A 16578-nucleotide genomic window follows, 5' to 3' on the forward strand; every position below is an offset into this window, starting at 1 on the left:
GGGTACCTGGAGGGCAGCGGAACCCATCAGGAGCTTTGGACAACTTCTCCGAGGGACCTATAGCTCTTTTGTTGTTGTTTATGATCTGTTTATTTTTATTTTATATGCAGTGGTGTTTTGCCTGCATGCACGCCTGTGTGAGGGTGTCAGATCTTGGAGTTACAGGCAGCTGTGAGCTGCCATGTGGGTGCTGGGAATTGAACCAGGGTCCTCTGGAAGAGCAGTCAGTGCTCTTATCTACGAAGCCATCTCTCCAGCCTGACCTCTAGCTCTTGAGAGAAAGTGAGGAGATAACACTAACATTCCAAGTTCCTGGAATCTGCCTCGAGGTCCAGGCACCTGAGGACTGGCTCTGTCCCCAGAGATGGCTGACTTGCATCCTTCAAGAGGAAGGCCAGGCTCCTTGTCTTCTCTCACAGGTGCTTAGGGACCACTTCTGAAGCTGGAGAACCCCAGGGCGGGTTCAGTGGCCAGATGCCCATGTTGAGCCCCCACTCCCTGAAACCTGACACCCTGCACCTGCCACCTGGGACCTCGGAGTTCCTAGGCTGCCAGCGGCGCCACACACTCCCTGCCAGCGAGTTCCGTTGCCTTACCCCCCAGGATGCCATCAGCGTGTTTGAGATTGAGCGTGAAGGTGAGTGGCACTTGGGAAGGTACTCGGAGGAGGTGACTGTTGTCTTCCCTGAGGCTCCAGAGAAAGGGAGGGAGGGGAGAGAGAGAGAGAGAGAGAGAGAGAGAGAGAGAGATGTGTGCTCTCGAGTAGGAGGCAACAGCCTAGAGTCAACGCCTTCCTACTTCCTAGAGGGGGCGTGAGTGACACTTGTACACACAGACACTGGGCACATGGCGTAGCATAGAGTCAATGCCTTCCTAGAGGGGGCGTGAGTGACACTTGTGCACACGGACACTGGGCAGGTGGTGTAGCATAGAGTCAACGTCTTCCTAGAGGGGGCATGAGTGACACTTGTGCACACGGACACTGGGCAGGTGGTGTAGCATAGAGTCAACGCCTTCCTAGAGGGGGCGTGAGTGACACTTGTGCACACGGACACTGGGCGGGTGGCGTAGCATAGAGTCAACGCCTTCCTAGAGGGGGCGTGAGTGACACTTGTGCACACGGACACTGGGCAGGTGGTGTAGCATAGAGTCAACGTCTTCCTAGAGGGGGCGTGAGTGACACTTGTGCACACGGACACTGGGCAGGTGACCCATCCTCGCCCTTCTGCCGCAGCCTTTATCTCTGTCTCCGGTACCTGTCCCCTCTACTTGGATGAGATCCGACACTTCCTAACTCTCTGTCCAGAGCTGTCGCTGGGCTGGTTTGAGGAGGGTCGCCTTGTGGCCTTCATCATCGGCTCACTTTGGGACAAGGAGAGACTTACTCAGGTGAGGGCAGGGTCAACTCCTCGGAGGTGGAGTCTCCTTCCATGCAGGGAATAAACCCAAGTAGCAGACTCTCCCAAGGCAGACCTGGCCCATCCCTTTAGAGCAGCGATCTCAGCCTTCCCAACGCCCATGGCACTTTAAAGCAGTTCCTCATGTTGTGGTGACCATAAAATTATTTTTTTGTGTGTTGGGACTTTATAACTGTAGTTTTTTTTTGTTTGTTTGTTTTTTTTTTTTGGTTTTACGAGACAGGGTTTTTCTGTATTGTTTTGGAGGCTGTCGGTCCAGCCCGGCCTCGAACTCACAGAGATCCGCCTGCCTCTGCCTCCCAAGTGCTGGGATTAAAGGCATGCGCCACCACCGCCCGGCTATAACTGTAGTTTTGCTCCTGTTATGAATCGTAATGTAAGCGCTCGTTTCCCAATAGTCTTCGGTGACACCTGAAGCTGCTGCTTTAGCGTCTCGAAAGACCTCTGAAGCTTTGTCTGTAGGATTGTATGTAGATGTAGCTCAGTGGGACCCAGTCAGGGTAAGAAGGGAGCCCGGGCTACTCCCGGTACCCGGGACACCCTTCCTTTTGGCTAGGGTTGGATTTGGAGGAGGAGGCATCAGCGGAAGTAACCCGGACGCCTGTCCCTTGCCCACCCCCAGGAGTCACTGACACTGCACAGGCCTGGAGGCCGCACCGCCCACCTGCACGTCCTGGCGGTGCACCGCACCTTCCGGCAGCAGGGCAAGGGCTCTGTCTTGCTGTGGCGATACCTGCACCACCTGGGGAGCCAGCCAGCCGTGCGCCGGGCTGTGCTCATGTGCGAGGACGCACTGGTGCCCTTCTATGAGAAATTTGGCTTCCAGGCGGTGGGCCCGTGCGCCGTCACCGTGGGCTCCCTCACCTTCATGGAGCTACAGTGCTCCTTACGGTGCCATGCCTTCCTGCGCAGGAACAGCGGCTGCTGACCCAAGCTGCCCACTCGGCCACGGAGAGGGTGGGGAGCAGCAGGCTTGGGGTTCCTAATTCCCACGCCACACCCTCCTCTGCCTAGAGCCCATCCAAGTAGAGCTGGCTAGCATGAAGGGAGAGACGGCAGCCGCCAGCTGGAGTGCAGAGGTAAGGATCAATGCAGAGGGCAGGAGGTGGCCCTGCCTCAGCACAGGCTGCCATCTGTCCCCAAAGGACCTCTTGCATTCTGAACTGTGCACAAAGCCAAGACCAGGATGGGAAACCAGAGCGGTGGGAGGTCTGTCCCCACACACTTCTGCCTCTACCAGCTCTGTTTCCGCACCCCAGTGCAGCGCCCTGATTCTTGGGGTCCTTGCTCTCCCCAGACTGACACCCCTTCCTGGATCCTAACTGGGAATGAGGGCCAGCCAGGAGCTGAATTTGAGGAGGGCCTGGGGCTTGGACCTGTGAATGGTGGAAACCTCGAGGTAGGGGAGTTTTGCAGGGTCACGCCCACTGCACTCGGGCACCAGTGAGCCCTGCCTACCCGCTTGCCCAGGCTCGCCTTCTAGCCTGGTCCTAATAAAGCAGCTGCGCCCCGGTGGCTGTGACATATGGGTGTGTGCAGGGTCTCCTGAGTGAGCTGACTGGAATAGCAAACACCACCTGACCTCCCGCCAAGAGCGACTCTGCCCCCAGGGAACAGGCCATTTCTGCAGATGGTCAGCCCTCCTACCCACTGCCCGGGTGCAAAGGCAGAGCAGCTGGAGTTGAGATCTCAGGGCTCCACATGTGGCCCAGGCCTGTCAGGGTTCCTGGCAACTTCGTGATGATTGCAATCTGGTTTGGGGCTCAACTAAATGCCAGCGAAACCCCAAGTTCTCCAGTCTGCCTCAGCCTCGTGACTATTTTAAGTTAAAAAATAATACTTTTGGGCCAGGCCCACACTTTTAATCCCAGCACTCGGGAGGCAGAGGCAGGTGGATCTCTGTGAGTTCGAGGCCAGCCTGGTCTACAGATCGAGTTCCAGGACAGCCTCCAAAACAATACAGAGAAACCCTGTCTCAAAAAAACAAAAAAGAAAAAAAAAAAAAAGAAAAAAAAAAAAAGAAAAGGTCTTACTAGGTAGCTCAGGCTGGTCTAGAACTTACTATGTGGACCAGGCTACCCTCAAGTGCCACCATGCCTGGCTTTCAAAATCAAAAAAAAGTTTACGTATTCGTGTCTGCATGTCTGTCCGTGTACCAGACACACATGCAGGTATCTGTGGAGGCCAGATGGAGGATGGAGTTGGACCCCCTGGAACTGGAGTTCCCGGTGAGCTGCCACGTGGGTGCTGGGAACGGAACCCAGGTCTTCTGCAAGGGCAGCCCATGCTTTTCATCTCTCCAGTCTGAGGGATTTTTGTTTGTTTGTTTTCTGAGACAGGGTTTCTCTGTGTAGCCCTGACTGTCCTGGCACTCACTCTGTAAATCAGGCTGGCCTTGAATGCAGAGATCTGCCTGCCTCTGCCTCTTGATTAAAGGTGTCCACTACTGCTGCCTGGCTTGAGTATTTTTTTAATAAATATTCATCTTTATATATGTGCGTGTGTGTCTGTGTGACAAGGGGCACACAGAGGCCAGAGGTGAGCATGGGGTCCCCTGGAGCTGAAGGTCAGTAGTGTGTGTGAGCCATGACATGGGTGCTGGGACCTGAACCCGGGGCCAGCTCAAGGGCAGGAAGTGAGCCACCTCTCCAGCTCCAAGTTCTCATTTCATTCTCCGAGAGGCCTGAGCTAAAAGCAGTATTTTAGAGACACTGAATAGAGAATGCCATTTAACAAACTTGAGATACAAAGTTAGCGTTACTTTAAAAAAAAAATCAGGACCATAATATATAAATTGGAAAAACAAAACAAAACAAAACACCAGCCCTGGGTGAGCCTCAAGTATTTCCTGGGAGTCAGTCCTCAAGGTGGCTCAGCACCTGGCCACACAGGCAGGAGTGAGGCTGAGGTGGGGGGGACATTCGGGCGTCAGAACCGACCTGTGAGGCCAGACAGAGACGCTGGAGCCAGGGCTGAGCTGGTGGCTTACGAGATCTGGCTTCTTTGCTTAACAAAAGCCCTTAGCAAACCCCTATAGCGGCCTCTCCTCGCTTGTCCCTGCCCCTAGACAGTGGCCACAGCCTCTCCCACACACTGTCCCAGGGCCCTCAGGAGCAATCTCATGACTCCACGGACAAACTCAGGAACAAGTGTAGGACAGGGAGGAGAGACAGGAAGAGGGTCATAGCAGCATGGTGGGACCTCAACCTGGGGACAAGTGGTGAGGTCAGTCACAGTGGCAGCAGGAAGTCGGCACCTGCAGAGCCCTGAGCCCTGGGAAGAAAGGCAGGCAGCAGGGGCCTAGGACCTGAGCTGTGAAGAAACGGGCGTTCTGGATGTCCCCCAAACTTGGGTCAGGGACATTCAGGCCCGAGAAAGGGAGGTGTCATCTCCCTGGGGGGAATCTACCTGCCTTTACTACCTGTCACATATGGAGTCAGCACTGTCTGGAGAGTGAGCCCCCTTACCCCCGGCTCATGGCCCCATGGTCAGCAAGTCTCTAGGGACACACGGCCCCGGGGGCGGGCCCCATCTCCACACAGTTAGTGTAGCACCTGGTCCAGCTCGTACTTCTCGCAGAACCGACTGGTGAAGGGGAAGCAGGTGAGGTACTCGATCCAGGGCCAGTTAATGGGGTGGATATACAGCCACAGCACCAGGGAGGTGAAGAGACCGGCGAACACCAGCAGCGACACCAGGATGAGTGCCTGCTTGCGGTACTTGTCGCTGGTGCCGAAGGTGATGTAGGGTAGGAAGGCAAAGGCCAGCAGCAGGCCGCTGAGGAAGCCGAAGATGTGGGCGATGTTGTCTATCCAGGGCAGGAGGCCACAGATGAAAAGGAAAAGCACGATGGCCGACAGGTTGAAGAAGGCCTTCCACGGCCGCTCCAGCAGCTGCCAGCTCTGGAAAAGCTCCACGAAGAGGCACGCAAGGAGGCCAAACTGTGACCCGGCTGGGCCCACCTAGGGTCGGGGAGAGGAGAGAGGAGGCTCGCCGACTTAGTACCGAGGACGCGCCACGCACTCAGAGGATGGGGGCCTGCGGGAGCTGTGGGACCTCCCCCCCCCTGTGCTTAGCGCAAGCCAGCCTGCTCAGAGACCACAGGCAGGGGGCAGAGCACAGGTGAACGATCAAGAGACGCCCCCTCCTCCTGAGGTTGGGGAGCCCCACAGTGAGCAAGGAGTGGGGGATCCCTGGTGACTCCAGACCACCTCTGTCGTGTCCCCCCCAAGAAGGAAGGGGCCAAACAGTAAGTCCCAGCTTAACTGTCCTTCTTGTAGCTAAGCTTGACACAACAGGGGCTCTGTGCCCTGGCTGCAGATCCTGGGGTGGGACTGGAGCAAGAAGCAGTGGGTTGGTCCCCCCGCCCCCCGCCCCCCCACACCACACTGCTTCAAGCCCAAAAGGAAAGGGCGCATCCCACCCTCTCTCTGCCCTACCTCTGCCCGATAGGGGAGGAAGATGGCGCTGGCCAGGTTGCCTGTGATGCCGCTAAGGATGAAGATGATGGAGATGCGGTGCCAGCCGGCCAGCTTCTCTAGGTCCCTCAGGATGGTCATTTGGAAGACCACAGACACGAGGCAGTGCAGGATGCTGGGGGCAGAGACGCGAGCGTCATCAGTCCTCCCTGTGTGCCCACGGCGACCAGCCGGGCCTACCCCAGGGTCAGTCGGCACTGGCAGGCTGAGCCAGCTGTGCTGGGGCCAGAAGTCCTTTCTCCAGCGTCTAAGTGGGAAGGCAAGGGGCAGCGAGGCACCTCTTACCCAGCGTGCAGGAACAGAGACAGCCAGATCCGGTAGAACTGGTCGGGGACCTCAGGGTTGAGGAAAGGCAGTAGCCCGCACACCTTGTCCAAACAGTGTACCTGGGTGGGGGGCACAGGTCGTTAGTGCTGCCTTAGGAGGCAGGTCAGGTGTGGGGCTTCCCAGTGGGGAGGATCCGGCGAGTCTTAGCACCCCTGCAGCTTCCACTACCCAGGCAGCATTGCCTACCTGGGAACAGAGCGTTGCCTCCTCGTGGAAATAGCCATGCATGAACTCACAATACTCGCGCGTGGTGATCTCACAGCTGTGGACAGGAAGCAGACAGGGCATGAGCGTTCCAGAGGGCCCCTGCCCACTTAGGCTAAGAGCCCGCCCAGCATCTGGCCATGGCAGGCAGGACGGAACAAGCTCTCTTTTCTATATCTCACCACCCCCTCCCTTTCTGTCCACCGTCCCCTTCACCCCTGCCTCCGCACCACCCGAGAGCGGAGAATGGAGGGCAGCTACGGGGACCCATCAGCCTACAGGGGTCGGGAGCTGGCTCACCTGCCCTTGGTGCCGATGCAGCAGGGGCGGCCTTTGATCTTACAGTCTATGTGCAGTAAGCCCGTGTGGTTGCTCTGGGCCTGCTCTGTGCAGATCTAGGAGAGAGGGAGCCAGCGGCGGTGGGCCTCAGTGACAGGAAGCCAAATGTCCCCACCCTCATCCCACAGCCTTCTGCATGAGCCTCCCACTCACCGGCCACTTGGTGATGTCATCCGGCCAGATGTGGGCCCCACTGGAGGCTGGCTCTTCACAGGTCCTGAAACCAGTGGTTGATTGGATGAAAGGAAGCTCTCTGGGTGACCCCCGTCTGCCACACCCACCCGCCAGCATCCCAGAGGGCTCCGATAACTGGGTGCCACTCTGGACCCGTAGGTGGCTCTAGGCTGTACCTGGGGTCTTGGTGGCATACGACTGCTGACGGCTGCTTCTGGTCCTCAGACTTGTCTGAGGGCCCAGTGTCATTCTGCCACTTCACAAAAGTGGCCAAAGTCTCCTAGATGGTGGAGAGGAGGTCACGTCACACCAGGGCAGTGTCACTCAGGGGTGCGGGGTGTGGGCAGGGGACCCTCCTGGACAAGGACTATTCCCATTTCCCCAGGGCTCAGGTACTTCCTAGGAGCCAGTCTGTCCAACTTTCCAAGCCCGGCTTTGGGCGTGCCGGCTGGGCTGGAGAGGGAGGGAGCCATGTGTGGGGGCCGCCAGGGTCAGGGGACTGGACCCACCGAGCAGTCCTTCTTCTGGGTCTGGATGCAACCTGAGCGGTCATTCTGGACACAGCAGCCTGAGGCACGCTCAATGTCACGCTCCCTCTGCACCAGCTGCTCAATTTGCCGGTCTTTCCGGATGCAGGGTGAAAACTTTGCTCCTAGGTGGATCAGGTCAATCTGGGATTGGGAGAGGGTCCGATGAGCCATCACTCCATACTGAGAAGGGTCAGGGCACCCCGCATCCACCACGAAGGGTCAGGGTACCCCGCATCCACCACGAAGGGGCAGGGCACCCCGCATCCACCGTGGAGCCTCCCCCAGCTGTCCCTCTGCCCGGTGTGGAGTGACAGGACACAGGGTTCTCCCCGGCATCCCCAGCCTGGGCCTCACTGAGCTGGGGCCAATCCAGAAGTTCTCCTGCTGGATGTACTTCACGCTCTCGTACACACCTCTGTTCTTCAGCACCTGTAAGGGAGGTGATGGCGTGTGGCCCCAGAACAGAGCCTCTAGGGGTGACTCGGGCCATGTGAGCCTCAGCACCTGCAGCTCCGGCCTGGCCGCTGCGGTGGGAGATACCTGGTGCCCAACACGCTGAAGCCCCTTGGCAGAAGCCCTACTCACCAGCTGGGTGGTGACGTGCTGGGCGAAGCCCACAGGGGCAATGCCGTAGGTGCAGATCACCAGCAGGGTGACGATGATGTGGACGAAGGTCAGCCAATAGGTGAAGTAGGGCCTGCAGGTGGGGACATATGTCAGCCCAGCAAGCCTCCCGCCCCGCCCCACCCCGCCCTGCCCCTGGTCTCTTTGCTCACCCCAGTTCAGCCTTCCCAGTGTCTCCCTGTTTGAAACCCACCCCCCACGGCTTCCCACTGCCGTCAGCGTGGGATGAGTCTCAGTATCTCCACCCCGCTGCTGCTGACGGCAAGTCTGGCCGTGCTCATCATAGCTTCCTTTCTCCTCCGGTCATGCGCACTTCCTGGGTCAGCCCACCAACCACCCTGGGCCTTTGTGTGCTTGACATGACCCGGGAGGACTACCCCGCCCTCCGCCCCAGCCACTCACTCCCCACACCTGCCACTTCCCACTGTGCAATTCGGAGACCCAACGTCTAGCTATTGGATCACACCGCGACGGCCTCGTTCCCTTAACCTCCAGCTTCCCCCAGAATCCCTCATTCCAGGCTCCATCCAACTCCTTTAGCTCTGCTTTAACTCCGTTTGTTTTGAGAACAAGCTGTCTCTATGGAGCATTCGGCAGAACTCAACATATAGACCAGCCTGGCTTTGAACTCACGGAGCGCTGCCTACCTCTGGGATTACACATTAAACTATTTATGTAGTATGAGTGTGTGCACGATGCGTATTGGGGTGGGGTACACACGAGCGTGGGGTCAGAGGACAACTCCGTGGAGTTGGTTCTCTCCTTCCACCTTTATATGGGTCCCAGGGATCAAACTCAGGTCGCCAGTCTCAACTAACCCATCTTGCCAGCCCCAGGCTCCAACTTCCTCCACCTGTCCCTCTGACCCAACCCCCCACAGCACCCTTCTCTCAGGACCCTGTCCTAGAGCCTGCGCATAGCTGTGCTTGACCAATGTTTGTTGACTGACTGCTGCCTGGGGGCCATGTTGGGGACAGAGGGCAGTAAATGCGAGTGGACCCTTTGCAGGTTAGACTCGAGTGCCCGGGAGCTTGTCATTACAGGACGGACCTGCAGGGGGTGCTCTTGAAACATGTACTGAACGAGATGTGTTTGGGGTGAGGGCCCTGGGAGTCTGGAAGCTCTGCAGTCCCCTGCTCAGGCCAGCTCCCGGGGGCTCACCGGTGGCTGTCAAAGCTCTCCAGCTGCCGTTGCACGGTGCTGCTGATGCTGCGGCGGTAGCTGCGGTTCAGCCAGTTGCCCACCACACCCAGGCCGTAGTGTCGCTTCTTCCGGTCAAACGCAAAGTGCTTTACCTTGGAGGCAATGCGCTTGCCGCGCTGGGTCCCAGGAACTGGGGGGCGGCTGCTGTACTCTTTTCTGGTGGTGACAAAATGCTCTCAGCCTGAGGACCCTCCCAGGGCTTGACGGGGGCCAGAGCCGGGCAGAGGGCAGGGCAGGGCAGGGCAGAGGGCAGGGCAGGGCGCTGGAGAGCCCCCACCCTGTACTCACAGAGGGATCTGCACTCCATCAGGGGAGACTGGGGAGGCAGAGTGTGGGACCCCTCGGAAGTTGCTAGCAGAGAGCGGAGGAGACTCAAATACGTCATCGTGCATAGAGCTCATTTCTTCCTGGAGTAGAGGCACCAAAGACAGGGTAAGGTCGCTGTCTTGGAGTAGAGGCACCGAAGACGGGGCAAGGTCGCTGTCCCAAGTACCATCCCCCAGCATGCCACTCAAGGATGGAAGGGGAAGTCACATGCTCGTCATCCCTGAAGTGACTCTTCCAGTGGTTCCATCCCCCGCTCCACATCCCCCTCTATGGGAGCCCAGCCCAGTGGCTCACAAGGGACACACCCCACCCTGCCTTTGGATCTTTTGGGGTTTCTGGCGGGACACAATCAAAGCCCAAGTTACTTCTCCCAGCTCCCAGGCCACCCCAGCCCCTGCCCAGAGGGTCCACGCCCCATGCTTGCCTTACTAAAAAAGGAGGAGTCGAAGGTGTCCGCTCCGTCGACTGCATCCTCCTCCAGGAAGCTGGGGTAGGCGAAGCTGCGCTTGACATTCCGGCACCGCTGCCCAGTGGCATCCAGCACCGAGCGCCCCTGGGCACGGGACAGAAGCGTATCACCAAGTATCAGGACCCAGAACCCAGGACCAAAGGGGCAGCGTGTAGGCTGCCAAAGGCACGGAGCATCTGCTCAGGGGATGGGCTGAAGGAAGCAGGCCAGGATGGGGCTCCAGCTGCTGCTGGCCCTACACAGCCTCTTTCCAAGGTTTAGGGCCAGCTTTTCCCTCGTAACTTCTTGCCTGTTAACATGAGCAGTTGGCACTCCAATACTCAAGGCATCCACGCCCCATATCATCACGCTCAAGGCTGGAGCTATCCATGTCCCTCACTGATGCCCTTGCCCGCTGGTCTGATACTTTATCCCGTCTCCCACAACTGTAGAAAGTAGCTCCCTAAAACGGAGGGGCGGCGAGGCTCCCGCAGGGGAGCTGGGACCTAAGGGCCACAGGTCTCTCCGGGCTTCAGGGTCCGCACGCACTTGAGGCTCTGGTACCCAGGTGAGCCTAGTGGCTGCCACGGGTGGGGGGACAAAACCCTTCAGCATGGGCCTCACCTTGAGGAGAGCAGCGGCTGCCTGGAAGCTCATATGGGCAACGGATATCCTCTTGCGGCGGGGCAGATGGGAGTAGCCAGAGCGGACGCTGGTGAAGGATGTGAGGGACAGGACCCCTGGAGTCAGGGGTGGGTGGGGAGCGTGAGGCCGGTCCACCTCATCTGGGTGGCGGAAGGCCCGGCCACGGGCCAGCGGATCCACAATCTGCAAGAGACGGGAGGTGAGCAGAGCTGCCCAGACAGACCCTGGGGGAGCTGCTCACTGGCCCTCATTTCCAGGGAGCCCACCTTGGGCATCTTGCTGGGTTTTGGAGACTCAGTGCCCTGGAAAGAGGGCACCTCCTGGCTGGGCAGCTCCAGCTCCCTCTGGCATGAGGGCTTCAGCCGGCCGTAGTGCACGCTGCAGTGGTGAAGACTGCGGCGATGCCAGTTCTGCCGCTTACCCTCCCAGTCGCCGCTGACCCCGAACCACTGGGCTGTGCCCCTGTGAAAAACACACAGTGAGCCGGGCGGTGGTGGCGCACACCTTTAATCCCAGCGCTCGGGAGGCAGAGGCAGGAGGATCTCTGTGAGTTCGAGGCCAGCCTGGTCTACAGAGCAAGTTCCAGGACGGCCTCCAAAACAATACAGAGAAACCCTGTCTCAAAAAAAAAAAAAAAAGAAAAAAAAAAAAAAGAAAAAAGACACAGACGCGCTTCCAGGGAGGGAGGGAGGTAGTGTGAGGGGCCCTGGCGCACAGGTGTGTGCAGGGGAGGTGACGATGGCGCCATGTGTACCCAGGGAGGTGGGGGTGATGGTAACGAGAGGTTCTTTGTCCCAGCCCTAAATAAACACGCAGGACTTATATTAATTATAAAACTGTTGGTTGAGCCGGGCGGTAGTGGCACACGCCTTTAATCCCAGTACTCGGGAGGCAGAGGCAGGCGGATCTCTATAGTTTGAGGCCAGGCTGGACCAACAGCCTCCAAAACAATACAGAGAAACCCTGTCTCGTAAAAAACAAAAAACAAAAAAACTGTTGGTTGGTGGCTTGGGCTTCTTACTGGGTAGCTCCGTCTCTGTTGTTAACCCATTTCTATTTATCTGTGGTCTTGGATTGCCGGAAGCCCTGCGCATCCTCTCTTCCCGGGCTCTACATGATGACTCTGTCTGCCTAGTTTCCCAGAACTCTCCTCATCTCCTAGCCCCGCCTGGCCAATCGGTGTTTTATTTACCAGCAAACAAGAGAAGCACATATACAGAAGGGCATCTCGCATCAGGTGACAGTGCATGCGTGCATGGAGGCAGCATGGAGCGTGTATGTCATCAGGAAGACAGCCAGGGTGGAACATGTATATCAGGGAGGCAGTGTGTAGGAGGAGGAGATGTGCATGTGTCTAGGGACGGTGGTACAGAGAGTGGGGCACATGTCTAGGGGGAGAGGTGACTTGAGGTCGACGGCATGTGTGTTCCCGTGTGTGTGTGATGTACACCACCTGCCCTACCATATACCTCCAGGGCCCTGGGGACTCAGCATCCCCGAGCCCCACTGAGTTCCCAGGCTTAGAGACAAGGCTACATCACGAGGAATGGAACAGGGAAGGCCTGGAGAGTCCCTCCTCTGCAGCATGCCGTGAAACGCCCTGCCAGGCGCACACCCGGAGCCCAGGCTGCCCCAACTCCGCCATCACAGATGCCTGCATCCCGCCTCTGCGGGGAACTGTCTCGACTGACTGTCTACACCTTCTGGGGAGGGGACACAGGGCTCAGGCCCTGGGAAAGACCGGGGGCTCAGAGTGTGCAGGCTGCTGGGGTGTCCAGGTGGGGCCCGGGCGCTCACTTGCGGATGCTCTGGGACAGGGAGGCCTGGCGGCGGAAGCCGGGGCGTTTCTCCGTGCCATCGTGCCATCGTCCCCGGGGTTCCTGGAGGCTGACGCTCTTCAGGTAGGCAGGGTTCCTGGGCCTCTGTGGGACGGTGAGGAGGGCATGTGCTGAGTGCATTGTCTGCTCACAGCTGCTTCTGTGCCCCACCCCTCCTTTCCACGGCAGCGTCGGGGACAGAACCCAGACCCTTGTGCATGCTCAGCCACTTTAACTACCAGACCACTGAGAGCTGCACCCCCGCCCTCCACAAGCCCCTCATTCTGAACTTAAAGTGATCATTTCCTAGGGTTTTCTAGCAAGGTCTGGGGATGCAGCTCAAGTTGGTAGGGTGCTTGCCCAGCACACATAGAGCCCCGGGTTCAAGTCCCACCACTACAGACATTAGATGCAGCGGTGACCAAAAGCAATCCCAGCTCTCAGGAAGCAGAGGCAGAAAGAGCAGAAGTTCAAGGTAAATTGTTGACCATGTAGCAAGCTCGAGGCTAACCTGGGCTACATGAGACCCTGTCTCAAAAAACAAAACAAAACAAAACACCTAACGTTTTCCAGTGAAACCCAGCAAATACTCCCTATACATGATCTGCCCATGATCTGGGATGGTCTCGCCTCTTCTCATGTGCGAGACCGCAGGGTGAGCAGGCGGCCCCAACATAGGTCCCCTTTATGCCTTAGGCTGTGTGCAAAGCCTACACTATCTGGGGCCTGTTCTCAATGAAGTCTTTATGGGACAGGAGTCCAAATGGACAGAAACGCGGACCCATCCCCCCAAGAGCCGGGCGCTACGGGGGTAGGCTGCTGGCACTGTGGGACCCTGTACCCACTCAGGTCACCACAGAAAGCCCACATCCCCTCAGAAGAGGCCAGCCAGGGCCGGAGAGGGGACGTGTAAACAACCAGAGACTAGGCCTGCCCACAAGCTCTTTTCTCAAAACAGTGTTCTTTGTTCCTCTGTTCCTCCACCACCAGGCAGCAGAGCTCCCAAAGTTTCAGAGTTCAAAGCCTGGCTCCCTACGATATCTCTGGGCTGTGTTGCGGCTGCAGGGCTGCCAGTGGGACCGTGATGGATGGGTGTGTCTAGGAAACCGCAACCCCCCAGGAGGTGCTGAGCGGGTGGGTCCCTCTGTTGCCTGTGGCCTCCAGTCCCTCACCTCAGGAAGCATGCCATCCTGCTCGCTGGGCGCCGGGGTCTCTGGTGGTGGGATAGTGATGGACAGGTTGGGTGGCTTCCGGCTCTGCAGGCGGCTGCCAGACGCGGCGGAGAGGCTGCTGTCATTCTTGTCAGCTGAGGCCATGGCGGACAGGATGCTAGGAGGGAGACAGGGAGGACAGCACAGGCCTGTAGAGGTGGCAGGACTTGAGGGGGCTGGGGGTCTTGGACTCGAGGAATCCGGCAGCCCAGGGCCAGCACTAGCCTGCCCCCACATGGCCTCAGACCAAGCTCCAGTGAGAAGCGGCTAGGCCACACCCGGGCTCGTAGCGGAACTCGGGGTCTATTTCTGACTTTTATTTGCATTTCCGACTAGCAGGGGTGAGGAGGACCTTGACCCCCCTCCACCCCCTCAGTCCCTTTCTGGTCTCTCTGCTTCGGTGAAAGATAAGGGGTGGGTGTGGTCAGAACAGGTCAGGGGCCGTGGGATGGGCACGGACAAAGGAGCCTGCCTTGGTCTCTGCGAACGGTCAACGGACAGGAATGCTCCAAGCAACCAAGTGCGCCGAACTGCCAACTGGTGCTCGTTGGGCAGGCACCAGCTGCTGCCACCAGGGGCCGACTATGCAGGGCAGGTGCTTCTCCTGGGGAAGCAGGCCTTGCCGGGCACAGGAAGTGGGGGGCTCTGCCCAAGACCCAGAGGAAAGAGAAACCCACCATGCAGGTCCCCCAAGGCTGCCCAGTTCCTCCTCAGAGTTAAGTGAAAGCACCCATAATCCTAGCTGCTCAGCAGGCTCATGGAGTATCATTTGGGATCACGAGTTCAAGGCCAGCCTCAGCCACACAGCATGCCTCTGTGTGATCAGTACACGCCTGTAATCCCGGGGCTTAGAAGACTGAGGAGAGAACATTGTGAGTTTAAGGGTAGCCTGGACTAGGTTATCCTGGGCTACATCTGTTAGAAAAAGAGAAGAGAAGAGAAAGATAATTGAAACTGCTACTAGCCTGGTATTTCTCTTTTTTTTTTCCTTTCCTTTAGGAGCGGGCTACAACCCAAGGTAGCCATGAACTTGCTGTGTTTCTTGTTTAATTAATTAATTGGGTACGCAGTGTTTTGCCTTTAGACCAGAAGAGGACACCATATCTCATTACAGAGGCATGTGAACTAGCATGTGGTTGCTGGGAATTGCACTCAGGACCTCTGGAAGAGCAGCAGACAGTGCTCTTAACCCCTGAGCCATGTCTCTCCAGCCCCATGCTGTGTTTCTAGGAGAGACCATGAATTCCTAGATCTCCTGCCTCTCCCTCCCACATGCCGGGATTTCAGGTGTGCTGCCATGTCTGCTGGGGATCAGGCACAGGGCTCCACTCACTCATGCTAGGCAAGCGCTCTTCCGAGTGAGCCACGCCCCCAGCCCTGCTGTTTATTTTTTCCACGGTGACAAAAAATTCTAACGATAAAGGCGATTCATGCTCAGCGAACAAAAGGACCCAGCAGGGGCTAGCCTCTGTGCTCCAGCGAGGAGCAGAGGATCTTAAGGCAGCCGAGGTTCTCAGGTCAGGTGTGAACCCCTTTCCCCGGGAGAGCACACAGACCGATATCTTTAAGGCCAGAAAAGCCGTCGCTAAATGGAACACAGCAAGGACTCAATTCCTGATAGATGGTCACACAGGATGTTTGGCTTGGTGCGGATTACTACTGCATGGGTGTGTAAAGGTATCACACTCAAAGTACTACGCGCGCCAGGGGCGTTGGTGGCACACGCCTTTAATCCCAGCACTTGGGAGGCAGAGGCAGGCGGATCTCTGTGAGTTTGAGACCAGCCTGGTCTACAGAGTGAGTTCCAGGACAGCCTCCAAAACAATACAGAGAAACCCTGCCTCGAAAAAAAAAACCCAAAAAACCAAAGTACTACGCGCAGAGGCTGGCTTGAAGAACAAGGGCTCTGAGGGGTTCACTGGATCTGGACAGGTGGTCCTGTATAGAGGAGGTGGTGGGAACTTTCCCTGCTTGGGCCACCGAACCCCACTCCCTTTGGATGGTCTGTTTCCGTCCCCGTGGCTCTGGGAAGCTCAGCAGGAGGCAACAATGGGCATAGGGCAGGGGAGCCGTGCCCCCCAGCCGCCACGTGGAGCCCCAGCTGCCAGCTCTCGGCAGCGTTTACTTTTAATTGGTTTATTCCATGAGTATGAGTGTCTCGCTTGTGGGTACTTTATGCGCAACCCAGATGCCTGGTGCCTGTGGAGGCCAGAAGAGGACAATGGACGCCCTGGGACTGCAGTCACGGACAGCTGCAAGCCACGGCACGGGTGCTGGGAGTTACACCAGGTCCTCTGGGAGAACCAGTGCCCTTGACCGCCGAGCCCTCTCTCTGGGCCCGCAGCCGTCTTCCTACCTTTGCCCTTCTCCACAGCCTGCTCTCACCTCAGCCTCCGCACCCCTCCATCTGCTGCCCTCCAGTCCCTTCCAATGGACCTAGCTTAGATGAAAAAAAACAATCACGCCGGGCGTTGGTGGCGCACGCCTTTAATCCCAGCACTCGGGAGGCAGAGGCAGGCGGATCTCTGTGAGTTCGAGACCAGCCTGGACTACCAAGTGAGTTCCAGGACAGCCTCCAAAGCCACAGAGAAACCCTGCCTCGAAAAACCACAAAAAAAAAAGAAAAGAAAAAAAACAATCACGATCACGCCTATCTCTCCCTGCTCAGTTCCGAGGCCCCGTTCTTCCAGGCCAAGATCCTCTGCTCCTGCTCAGTTCCGAGGCCCCGTTCTTCCAGGCCAAGCTCCTCCACGAAGCTTCCCGGCCCCTTTTGTCCCCCCCCCTGCTTTGACCTGACTGTGCCACTCTGGCCCCTCAGCCGGAGGTGGGTGCC

The 16578-nt window shown here is 57.8% G+C and overlaps 2 protein-coding genes across 4 annotated transcripts in view; one reads left to right on the plus strand and one right to left on the minus strand.

The window, feature by feature from the left end:
- Positions 1–472: 472 nt before the first annotated feature.
- Aanat (aralkylamine N-acetyltransferase) lies at positions 473–2765 on the plus strand. Its single transcript, NM_001310562.1, is given in 3 exon segments — positions 473–637; positions 1235–1389; positions 2041–2765. Coding segments are annotated over 3 exon segments (624 nt in total). The 5' UTR covers positions 473–474; the 3' UTR covers positions 2347–2765.
- A 1369-nt stretch (positions 2766–4134) lies between these two features.
- Rhbdf2 (rhomboid 5 homolog 2) overlaps positions 4135–16578 on the minus strand; it is a 28486-nt gene continuing 16042 nt past the window's right edge. For all 3 annotated transcript variants that reach the window (XM_005069881.4, XM_040750089.1, XM_040750088.1), the window contains exons 3-19: positions 13707–13863; positions 12515–12639; positions 10984–11179; positions 10697–10900; positions 10049–10177; positions 9586–9704; positions 9256–9453; positions 8056–8167; positions 7825–7899; positions 7450–7611; positions 7117–7220; positions 6920–6983; positions 6728–6822; positions 6410–6485; positions 6182–6282; positions 5858–6011; positions 4135–5380 (exon numbers count right to left, since the gene is read on the minus strand). In XM_005069881.4, the coding sequence (XP_005069938.1) occupies positions 4961–5380; positions 5858–6011; positions 6182–6282; positions 6410–6485; positions 6728–6822; positions 6920–6983; positions 7117–7220; positions 7450–7611; positions 7825–7899; positions 8056–8167; positions 9256–9453; positions 9586–9704; positions 10049–10177; positions 10697–10900; positions 10984–11179; positions 12515–12639; positions 13707–13850 (2478 nt within the window). In that variant the 5' untranslated portion in view covers positions 13851–13863 and the 3' untranslated portion in view covers positions 4135–4960. The remainder of the gene's footprint in view (positions 5381–5857; positions 6012–6181; positions 6283–6409; positions 6486–6727; positions 6823–6919; positions 6984–7116; positions 7221–7449; positions 7612–7824; positions 7900–8055; positions 8168–9255; positions 9454–9585; positions 9705–10048; positions 10178–10696; positions 10901–10983; positions 11180–12514; positions 12640–13706; positions 13864–16578) is intronic.

The sequence above is a fragment of the Mesocricetus auratus genome, unplaced genomic scaffold (assembly GCF_017639785.1).
Source record: "Mesocricetus auratus isolate SY011 unplaced genomic scaffold, BCM_Maur_2.0 Super-Scaffold_100007, whole genome shotgun sequence".
Lineage (NCBI taxonomy): Eukaryota > Metazoa > Chordata > Mammalia > Rodentia > Cricetidae > Mesocricetus > Mesocricetus auratus.